The following is a 23,356-nucleotide window of genomic DNA, read 5'->3' on the forward strand; positions in this document are numbered from 1 at the left end:
CTGCACTCTACAGGACAGTGGTTCCAGGGGGTGCTTATGATCAAGGCGTGTGCAGCCGGAATATTGCTAAAAGCGGCGTAAAACTAAACTCACTCACTCTCACCTTAATACCAAGCTCCAGGCAGGATAACTAACAAGTATTGCATTTAAGCACCGTTTAGTATATAGATCTTGAATTAGAATGAGTGATTGAAGTGGATCCGAGATTAGTCACGATGCAAATACAGAACGGGTTTTACAAGAGAAAGGATACGGCGGCTCCACTCCATGTTGTCAGACTGTTTGTTTTACTTCCCTTGTAACAACTGGACGTGGTTTGAACGCAACAATAATAGCGTTGAAAACACATTAGCTGACTCCCTTTCTCCTAAATACTCTGGGCACTTAACTTATCTGGTTGCGTACGTAGGTGAAAGAGCAATGTGGAAGTCGGAAATGTTTAAATTCAACGTATCTAATCTACATCTAGATCTTCTCCACCCCGCACCATTTGTTCTTGAAGTGGCTGTTGGTGTAACGTTGTTGTGGGAGATGCCTCACGACGATGCACACAGCATGCCCAGGTTACTCGCAGACAAATGCTTTGCATAGACCTTCCTCGTAGCGTACCTTTGTTACATCGTAGGGACGGTGGGAGAGCCAAGTTGTTAAAGTGTCACGCTGAAGACCCGGGTTCGATTCAGGACATGGGTACAATGTGTGGAGCAAAAACCATACTCACTCACTCAATAGTTACATGGTACACCATTTGGTGCCAAATATTAGACTCAGGCTAAGGTATCTGAAAAATATATAATTTTGGTTAGAAGGTGTAAACTATAGAATTGGACTGACTGACTGAGTTTGGTTTTACGCCGCTTTTAGCAATATTCCAGCAATATCACGGCGGGGGACACCAGAAATGGGCTTCACTCATTGTACCCATGTGGGGATTCGAACCCGGGTCTTCGGCGTGACGAGCCAACGCTTTAACCACTAGACTACCCCACCACCCCTATTATTGAATTGGAAAGGAACCCAGGTGAGCACTTGAGATAACTGGACTTGTTTTAATTAGGACGATAGTGACACCACATAAGCTGGGCGGAAGGGACTGCTATATGGTTCAGAGGCTGAGAGACTACATCTTTTCATACATGAATGGTAGGCGTTCAATAACATCACACAACACTGTTGGTTGCCAGGGCTGTGTGTCCCAGTAGAGCGAACTGTACACACAACTGTGGTTTTGTACTAAATTAATTACCTGGGGACGGTGGGGTAGCCTAGTCGCACCCAAGGTCCGTGTTCGACCGGTACAGCTGACAGTTTCCACATAGCTCCCTCCATGGTATACAACCGCCTCCGTGCACATGGTGTAGTGGTTTGAGCGTCCGCCCGGAGTGCGGAAGGTCGCAGGTTCGATCCTGGCCGCGTCATACCAAAAGACGTTAAAATATGGTACTTGTTGGCCCCTGCCTGGCGCTCGGCATTAATGGGTACAACAAGGACTGGTTGGCTCGGAGTCAGTATAATGTGTCTGAGTGGGGTATTCGTGCTTAACTGCGGCATGGTATCTCAGTGAGCTAGCACCATAAACCAGCTTCAGTCTCGGCTAGTACAAGCAACCACACATACACACGCATGCACGTCGTCATATGAGCGAAATATTCTCAAGTGCGACGTTAAACCCCCATTTCACATCACCTCACCCTCCATGGTGTACTGGTGTGCAGCCCTTACACCGCCAGACCCTTTATTTGCAGTTCCAATACTAGATTCAGTCTAATCATGATATAAATCACAATACCCGTGCGTTAAACCCAAATTACCAACGTCTACGAAACAATTTGTCGTTCTCCGTTAGAAAGGTACTCATCGAGTTATCCTAAACGACTGGATAACGTCAGTAACACGTGACCCAGTACGTCGCAGTCAGTCGCACATCATGTTTCAACGTAAACACGTGGGTAAATGCAGCAACGCCCTGTCAGTCTGCCACACAAACATACACTCAAACCATTTGTTAAATCAATAGCTTCATGACTATCTCTAAGATAAATTGACTGAACTATACTATATTCACACTTTGCTAAGGATCAAATCATTGATTCAACAGAAAACTATGATGTGGGGTCAAATTTGGTTTAAATGTCTAAGCTTATTGTAAGCATGGATCCTATGTTTCAGTATGTCATTTCATCTTGTGGATCCCATACCTGCTATTGACAGGTGTTGTGTACTTGTCAATGACTCGTTTCATGATTTGCAAAATGGTTGACTGGTGCCATGGCATCCATTTTGATGGTTACTCATGTATCAAGTGCGTAAGATTAGATTAAAGTGACTCTTTGCCTAAAGAGGGGTTACCATATTATTATTTTTCCAGTTATATATGGATACAATTTCAAATTATGAATCTACATTTAAGTAAATTTGTGAATTTTATGATCCTTAGCGAAAGTGTGAGTAGTATAGACCATTCTTAATGAGGCCTCATGAATATTCATATCTGTACCAAAACGAGGCTAAATTGGGCAAGGACACAATCGCATAATGGCGACAAATCTCAATGTATACTTCCTGGTTTCAAATTTCCCTTGAACGGTACATTACGAAACTGTCCAGTAGTTCATTGAAATCGCAGAGGAATGGGAAAGGGCTACAAAAATGTTTCTGTAGCATATCCACGGATTGAAGGGTGAATAATTACTGTACTTCACGACACATCACGATAAATCATATGACCTAGATATCTAGGTTAACGTTTACCATGTTGCGCAGCATTTATGAAGGGAAGCTACTCTAAAGTCACAATAATGGAAATATTACCAAGGGAAGTCAATTACGTTTACTTTATCAACATATGAACAAAGCAAAAGACTCAACGTATTTCCTGACCTGGATTCAAATCATCCACTTCCACATGGGAGTAGTGTTGTTAATTCTTGACCTGGATAATCAAGATTATAAGTAATATGTAGATCAAGATAGCTCTCCTCGAGTGGATCTGGACCAAACACAATTGTATTATTCATGTGATGAAATTATTTGTTTGGTATTTTTTCTGTTTAAAATGTTTTGTCCTATCGACTCTGTTTTATAGATATAGGGTATTTATTCACGCATATATTGTCAGTTGGCGATGTGCGCGTAACTACATGTTACAATCGCAGAGGAACAACGAATCGCCACATCACCATTTAGAAACTATTTATTTCAATCAACATGAGTGGGACACAAAGTGCAAGACAAAACTGGATGCTTTTTTTTCAAGTTCTTTCTTGGCTTATTTAGAGGTGAATAATTACTTTACCTAAATGGACTTATGGTACCTGCATGGGGAATATTTGAACCAATTTTCAATACTGATTTACTAGACCATAGAATTGATTTATTGTAGATCTGGTGTATTTATTCTGTACCACTGTAACTGAAGACCTTTTTAAGGTGAACATATTATCAGATTAACATAACAGTACTTACACTACAGCAAACAATTAACCTAATTAATAACGAACACGTGGAGTGCAGTTAATAAAAATTTATTCTGAAATGGTGTCTTAAAAGTCCAATAACAATAGACACATTCACAATAACTTCCAACTGTAACACTGATGAATAACAATACAATTTTCAGAGGATGCAAATTGAAAATATATTAAGTGCATTATTTATGTTGATAGAAATATCTTTTTAGATTAGTCTGACATGAATGGCAACAATTACAGCTGGATCAATTCATAATTTATCATAGTTTTCTCCCCTTACACATTATCATAATCTCTTACCTATGAATGATTTTTTTTCTGATTCCCAACTAATTCTTTTCAAACAGGATGAAATACATTCTTTTTCATCAATTATTAATTAAACAGCAGCAAATGAGTTACATCTACAACTATGCCATTATGAAAGACCTTTCTATTATCCAGCTAAATCCATCAATGTGTATGTATTACAGCTGTCTCTTTTTTCATCCATCATTTACACAACACAAAAGCACCAAACAATTTCATTTACATTCATGTCTGTCAATTCTTGTGCTGTTTGGTCAAGGTACTTCACAAAACCTGGGAAGATATTCAACAAATAAAAGAGTTCCAGCTAATCAGTGCCAATGTTTGAAATGATGGAATACTGTAAAATGTTCAATCAATTTTTATCATCATACATGAATTTACAAACTCCATACTTTTCAAGTTCAAGTTTTCTGTTCAATGTTTCTATTTTGTCAACCTTTTACATTGTAGGAAAACCAAGTTCTATGGATAGTCAACTTCTTTATTGCAATGAGTGCGACGTTTCGGGTGTAGGTACTAACACCGTTATCAAGCCGAAACGTCGCACTCATTGCAATAAAGAAGTTGACTATCCATAGAACTTGGTTTTCCTTCATCTATACAACTTCTAAAATGCCTCTCAAAGAAGTTATGTACATTGTAACAATTTTACTTGGAAAACATAGTATAAGTCAAGAGGCAAAATGGTGATGAAAATTTTGAGAGCGGATCACTGAAAATCAGTGATGACACCCGCTGTTTGTGACACCAGGGTAAACAGGTCATGCCCTGCCTGTAGAACACCTTTCATAAACAGGTCATGCCCTGCCTGTAGTACACCTTGCATAAACAGGTGTGTCACCGTATCCTTAACGTGTACGGAGATCGATACTGAATATTCTGATATAGCTCTCAAACATGAACTTAAACACTTTAGCATTTTAATTTCTGAAAATATGTTGTTTTCATGGAAAGGAACCCATAGCATTATATGCAGGTGTTGACAAAAAATGTTATTTCAAATGCTTGGTGTTTTACTAATCATTATTTAATCATTTGGCTGTTTCCGCAAACAATAGTACTGAATGCGACTCTCAAAAGAATCATTAGCAATAGGTATATTGTGTGTGCTCATCGCGATGAAGAAGAAACAAACCATGAAGATCCGGGTTAGAATTTGTGGTCCAACGGGTGGTCAGGTTCGCTTACTTGGTTGACACATGTCACCGCATCCCAGTTGTGTAGATCGATGCTCATGCTGTTGATCACTGGATTGTCTGACTCGATTATTTACAGACCTCCGCCATATAGCTGGAATATTGATGAGAGCGGCGTAAAACGTTTATGTTCTATTTACTCGCAATGACCAGATATAGTTTCTACACTGACGAAACTTTATTGTCTGCAATGGGGGAATGAACTCGTTTTACACGAAGTGCACACATTGTAATAAACGCTGGCCCCAAATCTCAATTTCATAAATATACAACGGCTTAGCCTCCATATCAACTAAGTTTCATCTGTCGGAAATGGTTAATTTCACACCCAAACAACGTGTGTTAATAGAGATCTACGAACGACCGGTCCCGTCTGTCGTCCATCAACAGGAAGGGTATTGCCGCTGATAACAAACAGTTGTAGAGAATAATGTAAACATTGTATGAATCAGGACAACAGGACATTCACACTGGGACAGCAGCTTCAGCGACCTCTGTCCGGGTTCAGTGCCAGCACCCAGTGTTTGGGTTCACCCAATATTTCCAGAATGTGATCATTTCCGGTTGCCACAAGTGTCTTCCCTGCATTTCTGTAGACAGGTGCCCAGTCTTATGTCCACCGGGTTAGCTCAGGGCTCCAGATAAGGGCCGTATCGTCACATGTACGGATACAAAATATGCACAGTACGGGTAGCAAATAATTTAGAAAACGTAGCAGGTACGCACCACAGCAATAGTACACGGTCATTTACAGACGTATTTATCTGAAGAAAAATATTGGTTTTTTGTTTGTTGACCTGTTTACACAAGACTATCAATGCTGTGGTGCATATCTACACATGCCAATAATGGTTGTCACCCCCTTCAATTTTTTTTATTGGAGAGGAGGTGCGGGGTGTGGGTGGGGAGGGGGGTGAAAACCATTATTGGCATGAGTAAATGAAACGAAACAATAATGTACTCTTAAGGATTCCCAGTACTCCTGTAGTGAAAATGTATGGAGTACGTACTCCTGATGTTGAAAAATTATCTGGAGCCCTGTTAACTGGTTCTCTAGGGATGACTTTGGTTCTACTATATCGGATAGAAAGGAGCCCAGTCTTATTATCACAGGGTTAACTGGTTCCATTGGCCATTGGTTCCACACTATGTATATCAGATAGACAGGAATATAGTTGGATGGGTTACAATGAATCTAGAACGGGTGGTCGGAAACCCAGTCAAGGCTCCAGGCACACATGCACATGGCGTCAGACGGGAATGTGTGATCTGATCTGATGGCTGAAAGTTCAATGGCGAATGAGTAGCTTTTCTTGCCGAAAAAGTTTTCTCGTAAACTAAAAAATGAACCCTGTGGTATTTGACAAGATTCTATCGTCGGTTCTATTTTGTGTCCTGGGCTCATTATAGTATTACAGTAATCTATTCACTAACACCCGGTAATATGAAACCGCATTGTCCTAACAATTGTCCTTAGATCGGGTACACCCCAGACCTCTGAGCGTATGGCAAGCCGTTTTCACATTTATTAAGAAATTACTTACTGTAGAAAGTACTGTAGAAATTCACCCGTGAAGAAGAAGTGATCTTCACTAACCCATACTTGTCGTAAGAGGCGATTAACGGGATCGGGTGATCACGTTCGCTGACTTGGTTGACACATTTCAGCGTATCTCAACTGCGTTGATCGATGCTCATGCTGTTGATCACTGGATTGTCTCTTCCAGACTCGATTATTTACAAATTGACGCCATATAGCTGGAATATTGCTGAGTGTCGCGTTAGACAACACACAAAACTGTAGAAATCGTGTTTACCCTTCCGACATAGAATTATCTATCATTTTCTCATAAATCCCAAATATCACAGAAACTTCATTTCAAACATATGTTTTGTAATACAAATGATCCCGAGCAACACAAATACATTTGTGATATTATTTAAACCGAGCAACGATATAATGGCAAGCCAAATCCGTGAAACAAACAATATAGCCCTTACACAAGGGGTCCTAACAGCGTGGCCCTATCAGGTCATCTGTCGATTTATAGCGGAGATTTAGAGAAGAGGACACTCCCAATGAGGCATTTTCAGTTTTGCCGTTCAGAGTTATCTGCCCTTATGAAACGTGACTGCAGAAGTACCTGCAAAGAAGCTAATGGCTGTTGACAAAACAGCAGCTACATAGTTTTGGTGTAATGATGCAAAGGCGGGTCACAACGTCAAATGACTAAATTCCAGCCAAACATGTTCATTTTGCTTTGATATTGTGTCAACATGCCGGTGTTTTCTTTCCGCGAAAGATTTGTTTTTATTCAATCCATGGCCCATTTGAACCCCCACGTCTACTGTCCTCCGTTGACAGGATTTTATAATCTATCTTTACTTATTGTTAATCTGTAACTTGTTTTAGTCACCATATGGCTGAAATTTGGCCAAAGTGACTTTAATTTTTAACTCGTTCACTCACTCACTCATGGGACTCATGTTTCGGTTTGGTGGCCCGCATGATACAGTGGGAGGTTTGGAACTCTAGTCGGTTATAATATGGGGGGAAAGCCCGGAGTGATGCAGGCCTCAGACGTTTTCCACTTTGGTGAAACCAGGGATACTCTACAACCTTATATAGTCTCCCTAGTGAAACTTACTAGTATCGTGCTGACAATTCTAGAGAAGTAATCAGGTGTACACACGATCATGGCTTTCTGGCGTACCCCCGGGACGCAACCCTGAGCGGCAAAACGGGTGTCGGCATGGGAAAGCGAATTTCAATATTGTCTATTCCCGGTAAAGCCAAAAGGCGAATTGCTATGAAAACATCGGATTTCCAGACGACCTGCTAAAGGAAATACCTTCCTTCGTTTCACTCAAGACCATTCTCTATAGACGGTGGCACAAGACCATTCTCTATAGACGGCGGCACAAGACCATTCTCTATAGACGGCGGCACAAGACCATTCTCTATAGACGGCGGCACAAGACCATTCTCTATAGACGGCGGCACAAGACCATTCTCTATAGACGGCGGCACAAGACCATTCTCTACAGACGGCGGCACAAGACCATTCTCTATAGACGGCGGCACAAGACCATTCTCTATAGACGGCGGCACAAGACCATTCTCTATAGACGGCGGCACAAGACCATTCTCTATAGACGGCGGCACAAGACCATTCTCTACAGACGGCGGCACAAGACCATTCTCTACACTCGGCGGCACAAGACCATTCTCTATAGACGGCGGCACAAGACCATTCTCTACAGACGGCGGCACAAGACCATTCTCTATAGACGGCGGCACAAGACCATTCTCTATAGACGGCGGCACAAGACCATTCTCTATAGACGGCGGCACAAGACCATTCTCTATAGACGGCGGCACAAGACCATTCTCTACAGACGGCGGCACAAGACCATTCTCTATAGACGGCGGCACAAGACCATTCTCTATAGACGGCGGCACAAGACCATTCTCTATAGACGGCGGCACAAGACCATTCTCTATAGACGGCGGCACAAGACCATTCTCTACAGACGGCGGCACAAGACCATTCTCTACACTCGGCGGCACAAGACCATTCTCTATAGACGGCGGCACAAGACCATTCTCTATAGACGGCGGCACAAGACCATTCTCTATAGACGGCGGCACAAGACCATTCTCTATAGACGGCGGCACAAGACCATTCCTAGACTCATGATCCATCAATGTGACATCGGTGAACAGTCTGTGACTCAAACATTTATTGTTATTTATTTATTAAATTTCTACCATGACTACGGTATCAGACGACGACTCACATTTTTTTGTTTTTCTTGTGTGTTGAGAGTCCCAGGAACGCTAAATTCGGTGTTCACTGTAGCTTGATCGTTCCGCAAAAGCGACACCTAAATTGAGGAGGTTTGGTCCAAAATTCCGCTTTCCCGGGCCAGAACCGTGAAACGTGGCCGCTTGGACGACCTTAACACCTTGTGCCCCAGTATCATACAGTTGGTGGATAATCTATGTATACCACACGTAGTTATGCATCGCAACGTGTCGTGTTTATGGACAAAAAGCTACTACTAAAATAAACATTTACAGAGCCGTCAATTTTAATTGAAGACAAGTCTCATGGGGATTTTGCACCTGGCCAGAGTCGGACGATACAATCATTGAATAGATTCGATTAGATTCAATGTTTGAATTGATGTTTATGTTCCTGTCTCGTTCAGCTGACAGTTTAGAAAGGTAAACATGTACAACTACAAATATCCCAGCTAACCTTTGATAGAGATGAGGACTTCTAAGACGTAAGTTCATATAATGTAAGAAGGAAAAGAAACAACAGTCAAACAATGGTGTGTGGAACTCGAAGGGAGTTCGAGTTATCTTAGGTTCAACACAACCGGGCGATGTGGTAGCTTAGTGGTTAAGGCGTTCGCTCGTCACGCTGAAGACCCGGGTTCGATTCCCAAAATGGTACAATATGTTAAGGCCCATTTCTGGTGTCCCCGCCGTGATAGTGATGGAATACTGCTAAAAGCGGCGTAAAACTCACTCACTCACTCACTCACTCACTCACCCACCCACCCACCCACCCACCCACCCACCCACCCACTCACACTCACTCACTCACTCACTCACTCACTCTCTCTCACTCACTCACTCTCACTCCTCACTCACTCACTCACTCACTCACTCACTCACTCACTCACTCACTCACTCACTCACTCTACACAACCGAAAAATAGCTTGCCACACGAATTGGCGATTAGTTTGAGAACCCTGCTCCCAGCTCAACTATTGTCACTGCTTGTGTTAACACCTCTCAGTTTATTTGTCATATGTATAATCAGTCTTCGAAAATGTGTCAAGTTGGCGAAAGTATATGAAAAAGAGTGAGTGAGTATGGTTTTACTCCGCTGTTAGCAATATTCCAGCAATATCACGGCGGGGTAAACCAGAAATGGGCTTCACATATCACGGCGGGGAAACCAGAAATGGGCTTCACATAGCGGTACTGGAGATTAGTTAACACTCAAAAACACATTTACATAAACTGATTGGGTTGGATTGGATTAAACAACATAATAAACTCCCATAATACACTGATTGCTGATGCGGATTTTATCTTTTGAAAGTCAGTAGATTCTGGTTTTCTTTTAGAAGAGTCTTTACAGAGTTATGTCCCTCACGGTGCTGACATAAGCTCATTGTAGCCTTGTCCAGATCATTCATTTCAGCACCTGCCCTTACTTAATGTACATGTGCTTTATATAAGAGTTGAAATTTGTCGCTCAACACATATTCAGGTTATAGTCGAAGATTTAGTCCAGTATTAGGTAAAATATAGAAACCGACACCGGACCTCCGCTGCCTCTCCGGTGTTATACAGGACACAGAATGTATGCATGCATATACTTGTACATTTGGGATTACACTTTCTTATTGAAGTACAAATTCTAGTACATTTGGGGTTGAGTCCCATGTGACGATTGCTGAAAGTTTCTTTTTAATCAGATTTGTATATATAAGAGACATTGTTACAGAGGACGACATCTATCTCCAATGTAGATAGGCCTCTACTGAAAATACAGCGTTGATAACATGAAGATTTAAATACTGTTACTGGATGACAACAACATTCTACTGACGTTAGACTGTATGGGGGAGGGGTTGGGGTGAGTGTTATAGTATGACCAGAAATTATTGAGAATTTTAGGAATATGTTTATTTAGATTTCTAGTATAAACAACATGAATGATCATGTACATGGTGATCTCAACACTGGCAAAGGAGGATACAGCCTTTCCTTTCGTATACCCTGAATAAAATCAGTGCTTCATTCCAGCATTATTTTCAGCTATTTACATGATGCAGTGTAACACTTCTTGGGATGAATGATCTTCCAGTCTTCGGATTCAAGATCAACATTGTTTGGAAATGAACATCTCTTGCTGACGATTGCTGAAAGTTTCTTTTAATCAAAATTGTAAAACGTATATGTAAGAGACATTGTTACAGAGGAAGATATATATCTCCAATGTAGATAGGCTTCTATTGAATACAGCATTGATAACATGTAGATTTAAATGCTGTTACTGGATGACAACAACGTTCTACTGACGTTAGACTGTATGGGGGAGGGGTTGGGGGTGAGTGTTATTCTGGTCTTACAATACGTTAATCACAGAGTTGTCCTCCGTTTGATATTAAATAAAGCGCACGTAAAATACACTGATTAAACGGAAGTCGGGTCAAACCGAAACTAGGATTACAGGTATCCGACAGGTGAAAGTTGCTCTCGCCCTCTCTGTGTTCAAACCATCTGTACCAGCTCAGGTAAGGTGTACACTGTACGTACATCTGTACGGAACGATGATTTGTCTAGTGTACAGTGTGTTGTGGTATAGACTAGCCAGAGGTAGTTATTTGTGGATGTAGATAACATGACCACACCCTAATGGTATAACTGTAATATATACTCTTTTATTCCTCCATAGGAGATTACAAGAACAGCAGGGAAAAACAATTAAATTAAATCATGGATAATTTGTTATGCGTGTAATTTAAGAGTCAGTATCGTGGCAGAGGCTGTAGAACCCCTCGATCAGCACAGACTGGTACAGCTTGAGGTCATCTACCTGCAGGGTGACTGGGGGCTGGCAGGACAGGATGCAGGATACTATGTCTGCATCAGATCTTGTGTGGAGACTGACACTCAGCTCTATTGGGTTGATACTGGCGATGTTGCACCACAGAGTGTCTCTCGCAGACTCGTTAGCAGCACAGCAACATACAATATGTGTTAACCAGTCGTTGTGATCACAGCCACAGTCAGAACAGGTACCAGGAACTTTGTCTGGGCGCCATGCAGAACACATTTGCACTAGGAATGTGCACTTCTTCTTCAGTCTTGGCAAGGCCTTTGCAATCTTCCAGGCTGGATGAGGTTTGATGGAAGAATGAATATTCAGAAAGTGCTTCAGGTCTGGATCTGACGACGTCCGGTGCAGCCACTCTTCCTCCACCTGTTCCTGTATAGCTTTCTTCACAGTTCTCTTCCATGATGATTGAGGCATAAACTGATGAGTCTGTAGGAAGGAATGTAGGTGAGGCAGCAGGTTATAATGTTCAAGAATTTGGCATATATCCGGAAGGAATCCTTGAGTAAGTCCTGTGCATTTGTTCTTGAAGGCATGAAGTCTGTTGAGGAAAACCTGGTGTGCAAGGAGATGGTGTTGGGTATTGCAGAGGATACCAAAGAAGAACAGCTTTCTCATATGTATTGCTGCTTCCAAGGGCTCCATCCTATTAATGAGTTACAGATGTCTGTTCTTGTTGATCTTGGTAAGCGTTGGCACACTTTTAGGCAGAAACGTTGGGCTCGTTCGAGAGTTATAATCTCGCCTTTAGTAAGGTTAAACCGCAACTCTGAGCCGAATAGGGCTCTTGGGATGCTTACAGTTCTTACGAGGTTTGCACTAGTGATTGGGTTTAAACCTTTGCAGTGGCAACCAGACTTCATCAGCATCATCGTTGAAGATTTCATTTTGGAGCTTGCACTGACCGTCCTGTCCCAGGAATTGAATTGTGAATTAAGAGTCACACCAACATGTTTGAGTGAGTCTGAGATTGGTATTTCTTTTTGATAGAGGATTATGTTGCAGTCCTTCTTCTTTGATTTACCAAATAGCATTACATTGCTCTTAACAGGTGAAAATGTGAATCTCCATTTTTTGCTAAAAGTCTCACAAAGAGCGACCATGTCCTGAAGATAAGATGAGATTGGGCTGATGAGACAGATGTCGTCAGCTTGTGTCGGTGCTGCAATATGGAGTCTAACACCATTGCTCCCTTCTTTGTCGAATCCAAGGCTTTCAGAAGGTCGTTGATGTAAACGAGATATAATTTTGCCGAGAGCACACTCCCTTGCCTCACTCCCCTTTCAAGAGTAAACAATTCTGATATAGTTCCATTGACCATTACACTGCTCGTCATGCCTTTGTATGTGTTGTCCAGAGCCTTCCATATGGGTCTAGGTATATCTAGCTGGTTCAGTTTCCAAAGAAGCCCCTCGTGCCACACTGTATCGAAAGCTTTGGTGCTATCGAGAAAGACAACTTGAACTTTATCATTCCTCTCCAGGTAATGATGAACGGATTCCTGCACTATGAAGGAGGTGTGTGTCGAGGATAATCCCTTTGGAACCCGCACTGCTGGTGATCTGGGAATGTCTTACAGTCGTTGAACTGTGGAATTCTCTTGGAAATTACCATTTCAAACAGTTTCGATATTACTGGCAGCAGGGTTACCAGACAGACAGACAGACAGACAGGTTTTATTCAGTAATGTAGGCACAGTGGCCCATAGTACAGTTGAATTTTCATTTTAACAAATATTGGTCACGTGACACGAAATTATGGTTTTACATGTGATTTAAGGATGGACATCAAATGTTTTATGAAAATGGCAGCTGATTTAATAGTGTCATCGTTATTAGAATTAAGTATTTTATATATCGTTTGTGGGGCATCATTAAAGCATTTTAGATACTTCTTTCGGCCAGCAGAGAATGCCTCACAGTCTAATAATAAGTGACGTTCGTCTTCAGTTTTACCAGAAGAACAATGAGAACATGATAAATCTTCCAATGTATTTTTATCTTTCTATAACGCTGTATTTTTAAGGCATGTAGAGAGATTCTAAATTTACAAAAATTTCTTAAAAGGGACTTATCATTAAGGACCCTAATATATTTTTCAGGTCCGAACATCGATTTACATTGTGAATAATGACTTAGAAAACTCGATGAATTTACTGATGCGTGCCAATTCTGAATATATATATCTTTTATTCGTTGCTTAAAAGTTAACAAAAACATTTTTATATCACCAACATCTTGCTTAAACCAAACATAAGAAAACCCGCTTGAAAATAACACATTTCGGACACCAGAAGCCCAAGAATACTTTCCACGTTTGTCTAGGGATAATAATAATTGATAGCTTTGATAGGGGTAGCGATAATCAGGCATTCTTATAAGTTTAATCCAGTATCTGATAGCTCTCATTTGACTCTCAATATGCATGCTATAGCGGCCTGTATCGCCAAGTACGGCTTTGTTGGAAGCAAATTTACCTACAGTAAGAAATCTTTTAAAATATGATGCATGCACATTTTCTATAGCTTCGAAATAGTTTACTCCCCAAATTTCAGATCCATATAACAATATTGGTGCTATTTTAGTGTCAAAAGTAAGCAAGCTGAGTCAAATGAAATAAACTTATTAGCCTTAAACAGTTTAAAATAGGAAATAATGCCTTCTTAGCTTGTGCTGCAAGGGTTTTAGATGCCATGGACCAATTTAATCGGCTGGAAAATAGAAGACCCAAATATTTATAATATGAAACAACATTAATACTTTTGCCACGGAATAACCATTTTTCAGAATGTGCCACTATACCCCCATTTCTAAAGACAACTATGTTAGATTTTTCCATATTCAACTCTAGTCCCCATGTGTCACAAAATGTTTGAAGAATATTTATCTGTCTCTGCAGTCCGTTTACCATGAATGAAAACGTAACAATATCATCTGCAAAGAGAAGCAAAAGTAAATCTTTGATTTGGGGAGTAACAAATATTCCATTATTACACGATTTATACATATGGTTACCCCTCTATATGAATCCGGAGATGTTCTCTCTTTGTTATGGCCTTTGTAGATAGGGACAATTATTCCCCTTTTCCATGGATGAGGTATGTGTCCTGTTGTGAGAATCCTGTTAAAGAGCTCCGAAAGAAAAGTATACAAGTAGGGTCCCCCATATTTCAGGTGTTCGTACGAGATTCCGTCGAAGCCTGCAGCTTTGTTATTCTTAAGTTGCCTACATATGTTCTCTATCTCACTGCTTGATGTCATAAGTTCCTTCAGATCATATTGAGTAGAGTAAATCTCATCTCTGAGATGCTTAACCTTCTCCATTATCTCTTCTTTAAAGGCGTTGTCAAAGCTGTCATCCAGATTTGAGCAGAACACAGATTTCATGTGGTCAGCAATGGCGTCGCATACCTCTATCGGGGTATTGAGAAGCTTGTCTCCCTTCACAATAGCTCCAACTTGAAGTTTCTTGTTATTTGCACGTAAAAGAGACCAAAATTTGTGGATGTTGATAACATGACCACACCCTAATGGTATAACTGTAATATACACATTGTAACAACCACTTGTACCCATAGATTCCGTGACACGTTGTTGAGTTGAGTTGAGCTTTACGTCACATCGGCATTTTTCCAGCCATATAGTGACGAGAACAAGTTTGCATTAGTAAATATTGTAAGTACATACCCGGAATGATTGATTTTATTGATTACATTGTCATTCAAAAGCAGAAAAAGTCATAGCATCAAATTTAAAGGCAGGCGGTTTGTTACATTTCATAGTTACAATTTATGGTTGTTACATTTCACAGTTACAATTTATGATACAGGTCAACTAACCCCTCAGGTAGTTCAGTATCAGATAGGCGCTCACGCGTCAGAACAGATCTTTTAGGTTTGTTGCATCATAATGTGAGTGCCTTGCAGGCGATAAGTCCACGCATTCAAGCTGAATATGCTTGACGGTGAACACCTCATCGCAAGAGACACACATTGGGGGTCCATCCACCATCCGTTTTCAGCAGATAGTCATGTGTAAATCGACTGTGGCCAATACGACATCGTCGTAAAATTACCTCATCGCGTCTTGACTGACAACCCGAGTAGGTATAACCGATTGTTGGCTTCAATTCATGGAGTTTGTTTCTTCCTACTTGAGTGTCCCAACTTTTTGCATCAGGTCGAGTATAGCTTTTGATAGTGGGTGTAACTGTAATATACACATTGTAACAGCCATTTGTACCAATAGATTCCGTGACGCGTATACAACTGTAATATACACATTGTAACAGCCACTTGTACCCCCTAGATTCCGTGACACGTATACAACTGTAATATACACATTGTAACAACCATTTGTACCAATAGATTCCGTGACACGTAATCAACTGTAATATACACATTGTAACAGCCACTTGTAGCCCTAGATTCCGTGACACGTATACAACTGTAATATACACATTGTAACAACCACTTGTACCAATAGATTCCGTGACACGTAATCAACTGTAATATACACATTGTAACAGCCACTTGTACCCCTAGATTCCGCGACATGTATACAACTGTAATATACATATTGTAACAACCACTTGTACCCTAGATTCCGCGACACGTAAACAACTGTAATATACATATTGTAACAATCAGTTGTACCCAAAGAGATTCCGTGACGTAACACACCATGTGGCTATCACAGTATGACGTGTACGATAACGTTGATACCATGAAGGTCACATGCAACCAAAACATCAAACATAATTAAAACACAATTATCACTTATTCATGACATATAATATACATTGCGGGTTATGAAAAAACATAAAAACAAAATTATAAGCGTACAATCGCAAATCAAAAGTGCAATATTTTGTACTTGGGTTTTACTTCCAAGAAACGAAGCAGCCGGGATACCCAACCCCGTCAGAGCGGGTGAGTGTGCACTCAAGTGTAACGGCTGGTTCATTTGCAGATGCCGCCTTCACGGCTCATTTTTGTGTGTATATATAGAGATGTTCGGTTTTGTAAATACATGCTCATTTTTTGTGTATAACATTTTGCAATCAACAGACATCATAACATGTCATGTGTACAAGTATCACATCTGTCTGTCTGTGTAATTACATAATGTGACAGAGACCGAACTCGGGCCATAAATCAATGCGTTTTGTTTATGGTGTATAGCCTGTTAGGTGTTAAGTTCCAATTGCATGTGGTCAGTGATTGAAATTGTTTATTGAATATTGTCATTAGCAGACGGGCAGGCAGACACATAGGTGCCAATAAAACAGACACTGAGTTTTGTCTGTGACAACGACATATCTATATCACAGTAAGAAATTCTGTCGACGCTATAAATAATGACATTGCTTTTAAGTATCGAACTGAGAAAGTGACTCGGTAAGAAGAACGTGTTGTGAAATAGACAAATGAAATTATATAAAGAGTTAAATCGGTAATCTACTGTACTAAAAAGCTCGCGCCTGTGAAATATCAACAAAACATTAGAAAAATAGCTCACACCAAAGCCTTCACCGAATAGTCACCGGACAACCCGCTTCCAAGTTGCGCGAACCTATTTCACTGCGCACGTGCTATGAGCGCAGCCCAGCTTTTGAAACCACTTCAATTCCCCCAAGCGCTGGGGGAAAGTTAGTGAATCGTTTGAACGACGATTTCGCGCGGTTTTTTTCATCGCGTTATTTTTCAACTTTATAAGTTGAATTTGCATTTTTGATGATTTGTTTCGGTAAGTCCATACCGAAAGGTATCAGAATCTGCAAAGTTGTGTTTTACGTTGCATGTGACCTTTAACTGAACTATGTGCATAATTCACACGTCAGCCTTTTGGAAGAGCTTTTTACAGAGTTGTGTCCTTTAACAATCTTGCTCAAGTCAAAACATGCATTAAGTAGAAATCACTGTTTATAGTGTCATCGTCCCTTTGTGTGCTTCTTTTCGAAGCTGAACAGGACGTTAGGGACGCTGGAAAATTGTGATGAAATGTTAATAATGACATATTTACGTTTCAATTTCTGACAAGCAAACAAACAACAAAGCTATATGATGTGATAAACAACTGCAATATTAACTAAGTTCACATGTAAATACAAGAGCATCACTTTGACAGTATGGCGAAGCCGTTTTCACATTTATTCAGAAATACTAATATCTTAAATTGTTTTAAAGATAATTTGAATGAAATTAGAGATATCTTCAGCTGATGAAGAAGATGAAGCATATCAGCTATATCTGGAAATAATAGCTGATATCTTGAAATGAAATATAGATGTCACAGAAATAATGGAATTATAGATGTCTTGAAATGATTATAGATGTCTAGATGCATTAGAAAATGCATTATAGATGTCTTGAAATGAATTATAGATGTCTTTGACTTGAATTATAGATGTCTTTGAAATGAATTATAGATGTCTTGGAAATGAATTATAGATGTCTTGAAATGAATTATAGATAGATATCTTGAAATGAATTATAGAATTCTTGAAATGAATTATAGATGTCTTGGAATGAATTATAGATATCTTGGAAATGAATTATAGATATCTTGAATGAATTATGATATCTTGAAATGAATTATAGATGTCTTGAAATGAATTATAGATGAATATATAGAATTATAGATATCTTGAAATGAATTATAGATGTCTTGGATGAATTATAGATGTCTTGAGAATGAATTATAGATATCTTGAAATGAATTATAGATATCTTGAAATGAATTATAGATGTCTTGGAATGAATTATAGATATCTTGAAATGAATTATAGATATCTTTGAAATTAATTATAGATGTCTTGGAATGAATTATAGATGTCTTGAATGAATTATAGATATCTTGAAATGAATTATAGATATCTTGAAATGAATTATAGATATCTTCGAAATGAATTATAGATATGAAATGAATTAGAATGTCTTGGAATGAACAGATGTCTCGGACTGACTATAGATATCTTGAAATGAATTATAGATATCTTGAAATGAATTATAGATATCTTGAAATGAATTATAGATATCTTGAAACGAATTATGGATGTCTGGAATGAATTATAGATATCTTGAAATGAATTATAGAATGGTTATAGATATGAAATGATAAGTAATATAGATATCTTGAAATGAATTATAGATGTCTTGAAATGAATTATAGATATCTTGAAATGAATTATAGAATTCTCAAATAGAAGTAATTGAATTTAATTTTTATTCAAATGTATTTAGAGATAAACATCATGTGTTGGCGAATTTTCCGGTGTTATTGAGTATTTGACGGGAATTCATTTGGAACCGACGGCGTACTGTTATTTTAATGACAGTAAATTTAGATAATAATAGGCCTGTAACCCGTTCAATTCTTGTATCAACGGTAGCGAGGTGTCATGGTGACATGTGGTGCGCATGCGTCGAATTTCTATAATCCGTTTCTAAGGATGTTCTTCATTAATACTCACAATACTCACAATACTCACTTCGGCCTCTCGTTTCGAGCTCAAGCACTTTGGCTGCATCACACTGAATGTTTATATGACGTTACAACATATGTCATATTTGGGATTACACTTTCTTAGTAAAGTACAGATTCTAGTACTTTTGGGGTTGAGTCCCATCCGGGATTCGAACCCGCACCCTCAGAGTCAGGCACCCTAATCGCCAGTACACAAAGTCAGACGCCTAGACCGCTTCAGCCACCGCGGCTTCCTTCCAAAATGGAAGTCGGACAACTGGTAGTCTAGACCGCGGACTTTGTGTACCCCTCTGATAAGTGTTGATTGGCACGGTCTCACGGCCGAAAGCCATGAAATACACAATGCCATTTTAGAAAGTGGTCAAATGCAACAAAATGCAATGTCATATTTGGGATTACAATTTCTTAGTAAAGTACAGATTCTAGAACTATGACGTTATTATCCGGCTCTCTTTATGTCAAAATCTATTTAATCTCTCTCTCTCTCTCTCTCTCTCTCTCTCTCTCCATACACGCCATACGAATCGTCGTAAACCGTTAACATTTCATTAATGATGTCGCTTTACAGGGTTTTCCATTGCGCGAGCCGGCCCCACTATCAAACTTGGTGATTCTGTGGGAAATGATGACAGAAGTTCTGGAGTCTGCAGTATTTAACTTGGGAAAACATGAAACGGCCGGAGTACTTCGTTCAAATTGAAAGTATAAAATACAGGTTATGAGTCACGAGTAAAAGGCAATCATCTAGGAAAGGTACCAACCAATGATTTCAATCAAAACACTGGATTGTCTGGTCCAGACTCGACTTTACGCAGACCGCCGCCATATAGCTGGAATATTCCTGGGTGTGGCTTTAAACAACGACCAAACCAAACTCTCTCTTTCTCTCTCGCACGTAAAATACACTGATTAAGCGTAACGAAGTACGTAACCATGTACTTCTGTCATCAATTCTGACAGATTTTTGATAATGTTTGTTTACAAAGTCGCCCCTGAATCTCTATTTAAGATATCTTCATTTCAGTTCAAAATATATTCAAAATAATTGAAGATGTCAGTAATTTCTCAATACATCATCTGTTGAGGATTGCTGGAACAATGAAATGTGGTGAAGTGAATTTCTGTTCTTAGTTGTAATCGAATCATGTTTACACTACTTGGTTTACTTATATATATTCAGTGTTTCACCAACCACTCAGTGATATATATATATATGTTCTCGTTTTGTCTGTTCAGAACTACACGATGTCCGTTAAAAAAGACAAGAATCTGGGTATGTGGACAACTGGCAGGCAAGGAAGACAGTTAAACAGTGCAATCTTCGCATGCTCGAAACAGAAGACTTCAGTGACGTCACCTTCAGGGTGGGGTCACAGCAACAGGTGGTCCGAGCTCACCGCTATATGTTCTTGTCAGTCGCAGCTGTGTGTTCGATGCGATGTTCCGTGGCCCAATGGCGGAAAAAAGGAGGTAACCATCCCGGATATTGAGGCAGACATCTTCAAGGAATTCTTAAGGTGTGATTAATCTACTAATTTGCAATTCATTCATTACAAAATGAAAATACCTTCCATATTCGCTGGGCAGATATTATTTAATACAGAATAAGATTATTTTGATTTATCTAAAAGTGTTAAATCAACGTTCTGTCAACGCTACTAATACGTATTCCGTGGCCTCCTGGTGATGAAGGGGGGGGTAACCACCCCTGACAGCTTAGAAGTCATTTTCAAAGCATTCATGGCAATCTATGTCAGAAACTGCAAACTAAGTTCTGCAATCATATATGTTAAGCTACGATATGACATGGACATTATGGACGCCGTTTAATTAGTTTGGCATATAAATGGCGTTTGATTGATTTAATTTCACCATTATAATGCTGCTTTGTGTCCATGGAACGAATGCACAGCGCAAAAGGCATTGGAAACTGTGTAATACATGTTTACGTTCGAAAGTGTCAACCTGCATGAAAAATATAATGGGAAAAAAAGTGGTTCGGAATATGCACGTGCAGTTTTAAAGAATCGTGAGCAGTGGCATTGCCTATAAGGCCGGTTTGCACTTTTAGACGGTCATTGGCATTTTTACCCAAACGAAAGTATATCGTTATGCCGCAACTCACGGCTGTACATCGAAACATTGCCGTTGGAGGTCTGAGGCTGGAGAGTCTCAGTCTGCCGTTGCAAGTCACCTCAATGTTTGCCAGGGTACCATCGGTCGTTTGTTGGACTGATATCATCAAACCAATTCTAAGCAAGAGAGGGCTTGAACTGGTAGACCTCAGATTACCTCAGATAAGCACATCCAGGTACTTTATTTGCGGAATCGATGATGGTATCATGATGTGGAGCAATATCATACGCGCAGTAGTCGAACTTTGTGCGCCTTCAGGGCAATGTAACTGCTATTCGGTAGAGAGACGAAAGTTTAAGGATTTACATGGTCATAGACCACCAGAGGGAGTTTCAGCAAGATAATGCCAGGCCTTACTCAGCAAATGTCACTTTTCAGTTTCTCCCATGGCCTTCCAAATCGCCTTCCATATTTGGGTTGATAACGTACTACAATAGCAGATGCAAACCCTATATGTTTTTTGGCAAAACTGTTGAGTATCAAGCTGAAGTTCAGAGTACCACAAATCGTGAAACAAAGTATGTACCAATATCACCCATAGCTAAGCTGGAAGTACTGAAGAATGTGTTACCTCTCCATCTTCATTGCCCACATCATCCTCCCGATATGGCATGCTTAACGTTCTGAATATTTATGGGAAGTAATGTTTCAAAGAGCGGTGATTCACAAGAACAAGTTTGTCTCCAAATGAACCATTATCATTTATTGTAGGTATATATACACAGACGAGGCCCGAATCAACGCTGAAACAGTCACAGGCCTAATGTACACATCCAGAAAATATTCTCTTGATGCATTGTACGATCTCTGTGTAACTTTCCTGGATAAGTCCCTGTCACAGGACAATGTCTGCCAGATCCTGGAGGAGTGTCATGGTTACGGGGAACTGGACTTGGAACAGAAGGCCCTGAAGATCTTGACTGAAGGAGGGAAGAGAGTCACCAAGTCTCCAGGATTTGTGGATCTTTAACTCTGATTGTCTAGGGAAGCTCCTCAAATCGAACACACTGAAACTGAAGAGAAAGATATATTTGACGCAGTTCTGTCCTGGACAAAGGAAAGATGCCGGAAGGAAGGTGTGAGTGACACGTCTGAGAACAGACAGATGTCTTGGGTGACATGAGGTATGACATCATATTCACCAACCTGCCCCTGGATTATCTGAGTAAGGTTGTGGGCCCATCTGGATTACTGACAACGGAGAGAGAGAGTTAAAATTATGGACAGAGCTTTTTGATTCTACTGTTGACATTTCCCATTTGAATATTGAAAGCGAAAGCAAATACAGGAACCTGATATTTGTAAATACACCATCACTCTAATTTGCATTCTATTATCAACTGAATGTACATCGATGACAGCTGTCGTCACAAGACTGTGACGAAACCCTGTACTAAAGTTGACTTCAATACAATTTATGTAGTCCATGTGTGTTTGTCACGGATATATCATGTCAAGAATTAAAGTCAACTTTTGAATGTAACCTAAATCTTGTATCATGCAACTGGGCCCATAATATTTAGTTTTCGGGCTATATGGTCTAATCTATATAAACTTGTTTATTTTGGGAGAAATGCAGTATTTTCTTCTATTAATCCCAGTGGAAGACTATTTTCAAATCTTTATTGGGACTATATCTTCATTATTAGTTAATGTAGAACAATTAAAATCATACGTGATGGTAGCCACTAACGTCTGCTATCACATGTCCATATTTGACTCATAAGATTAATGAATATTTTTTGGCTATATATTAAAACCTGATGCTTGAGAAACACAGTCTCTAAGTTTCAAGTATCATTTTCAATCTTTCTTGGTCAAGTCAGAGGTTGTCCCCTCTGACGTCCGCCAACTCCCTATAAATTCCAAACCATTCTAGTTGGGGTCAGTTCCCAGGTGGACTCACACCAACTAGGACCTCTTGGAACGCTGGACACAGGAATATGTTGGTAAGTTCCTTGTAATCTTACCTTCAGTCTGGCGTTCCGCTTATTACTTCATGTAACAGACTATTCCTGTCAGGGGTATTTTTTATTATTACTGATTCTTCATGTCCATACAGTCTTACAAGAATATAAGGCTTAATAGGAGTTCAGCTCATTGTTAC

At 39.8% G+C, this 23,356-nt stretch overlaps 1 protein-coding gene across 2 annotated transcripts; it reads left to right on the forward strand.

Moving 5' to 3' along the window:
• Nucleotides 1-11,157: 11,157 nt before the first annotated feature.
• On the forward strand, nt 11,158-22,234 carry LOC124275135 (BTB/POZ domain-containing protein 3-like). Of its 2 annotated transcripts, none has more exons than XM_046710626.1 (3): nt 11,158-11,317; nt 20,350-20,630; nt 21,961-22,234. In XM_046710626.1, the coding sequence occupies exons 2-3, from the start codon at nt 20,359-20,361 to the stop codon at nt 22,217-22,219; spliced, it is 531 nt and encodes a 176-aa protein (XP_046566582.1). In that variant the 5' UTR covers nt 11,158-11,317; nt 20,350-20,358; the 3' UTR covers nt 22,220-22,234. The 2 variants fall into 2 exon arrangements, with proteins under 2 accessions (XP_046566582.1, XP_046566581.1); XM_046710625.1 differs by having other exon boundaries at nt 11,159-11,303.
• Nucleotides 22,235-23,356: the final 1,122 nt, after the last annotated feature.

The sequence above is a fragment of the Haliotis rubra genome, unplaced genomic scaffold (assembly GCF_003918875.1).
Source record: "Haliotis rubra isolate DU_JTF1 unplaced genomic scaffold, ASM391887v1 Scf199, whole genome shotgun sequence".
NCBI lineage: Eukaryota > Metazoa > Mollusca > Gastropoda > Lepetellida > Haliotidae > Haliotis > Haliotis rubra.

Excerpts from the sequence above, each read along its gene's own strand:
- LOC124275135 (XM_046710626.1), top strand. The coding sequence starts at position 20,359 with ATGTCCGTTAAAAAAGACAAGAATCTGGGTATGTGGACAACTGGCAGG. Across the intron at positions 20,631-21,960 it reads ATCTTCAAGGAATTCTTAAG|GTATATATACACAGACGAGG; the intron begins GTGTGATTAATC and ends CATTTATTGTAG.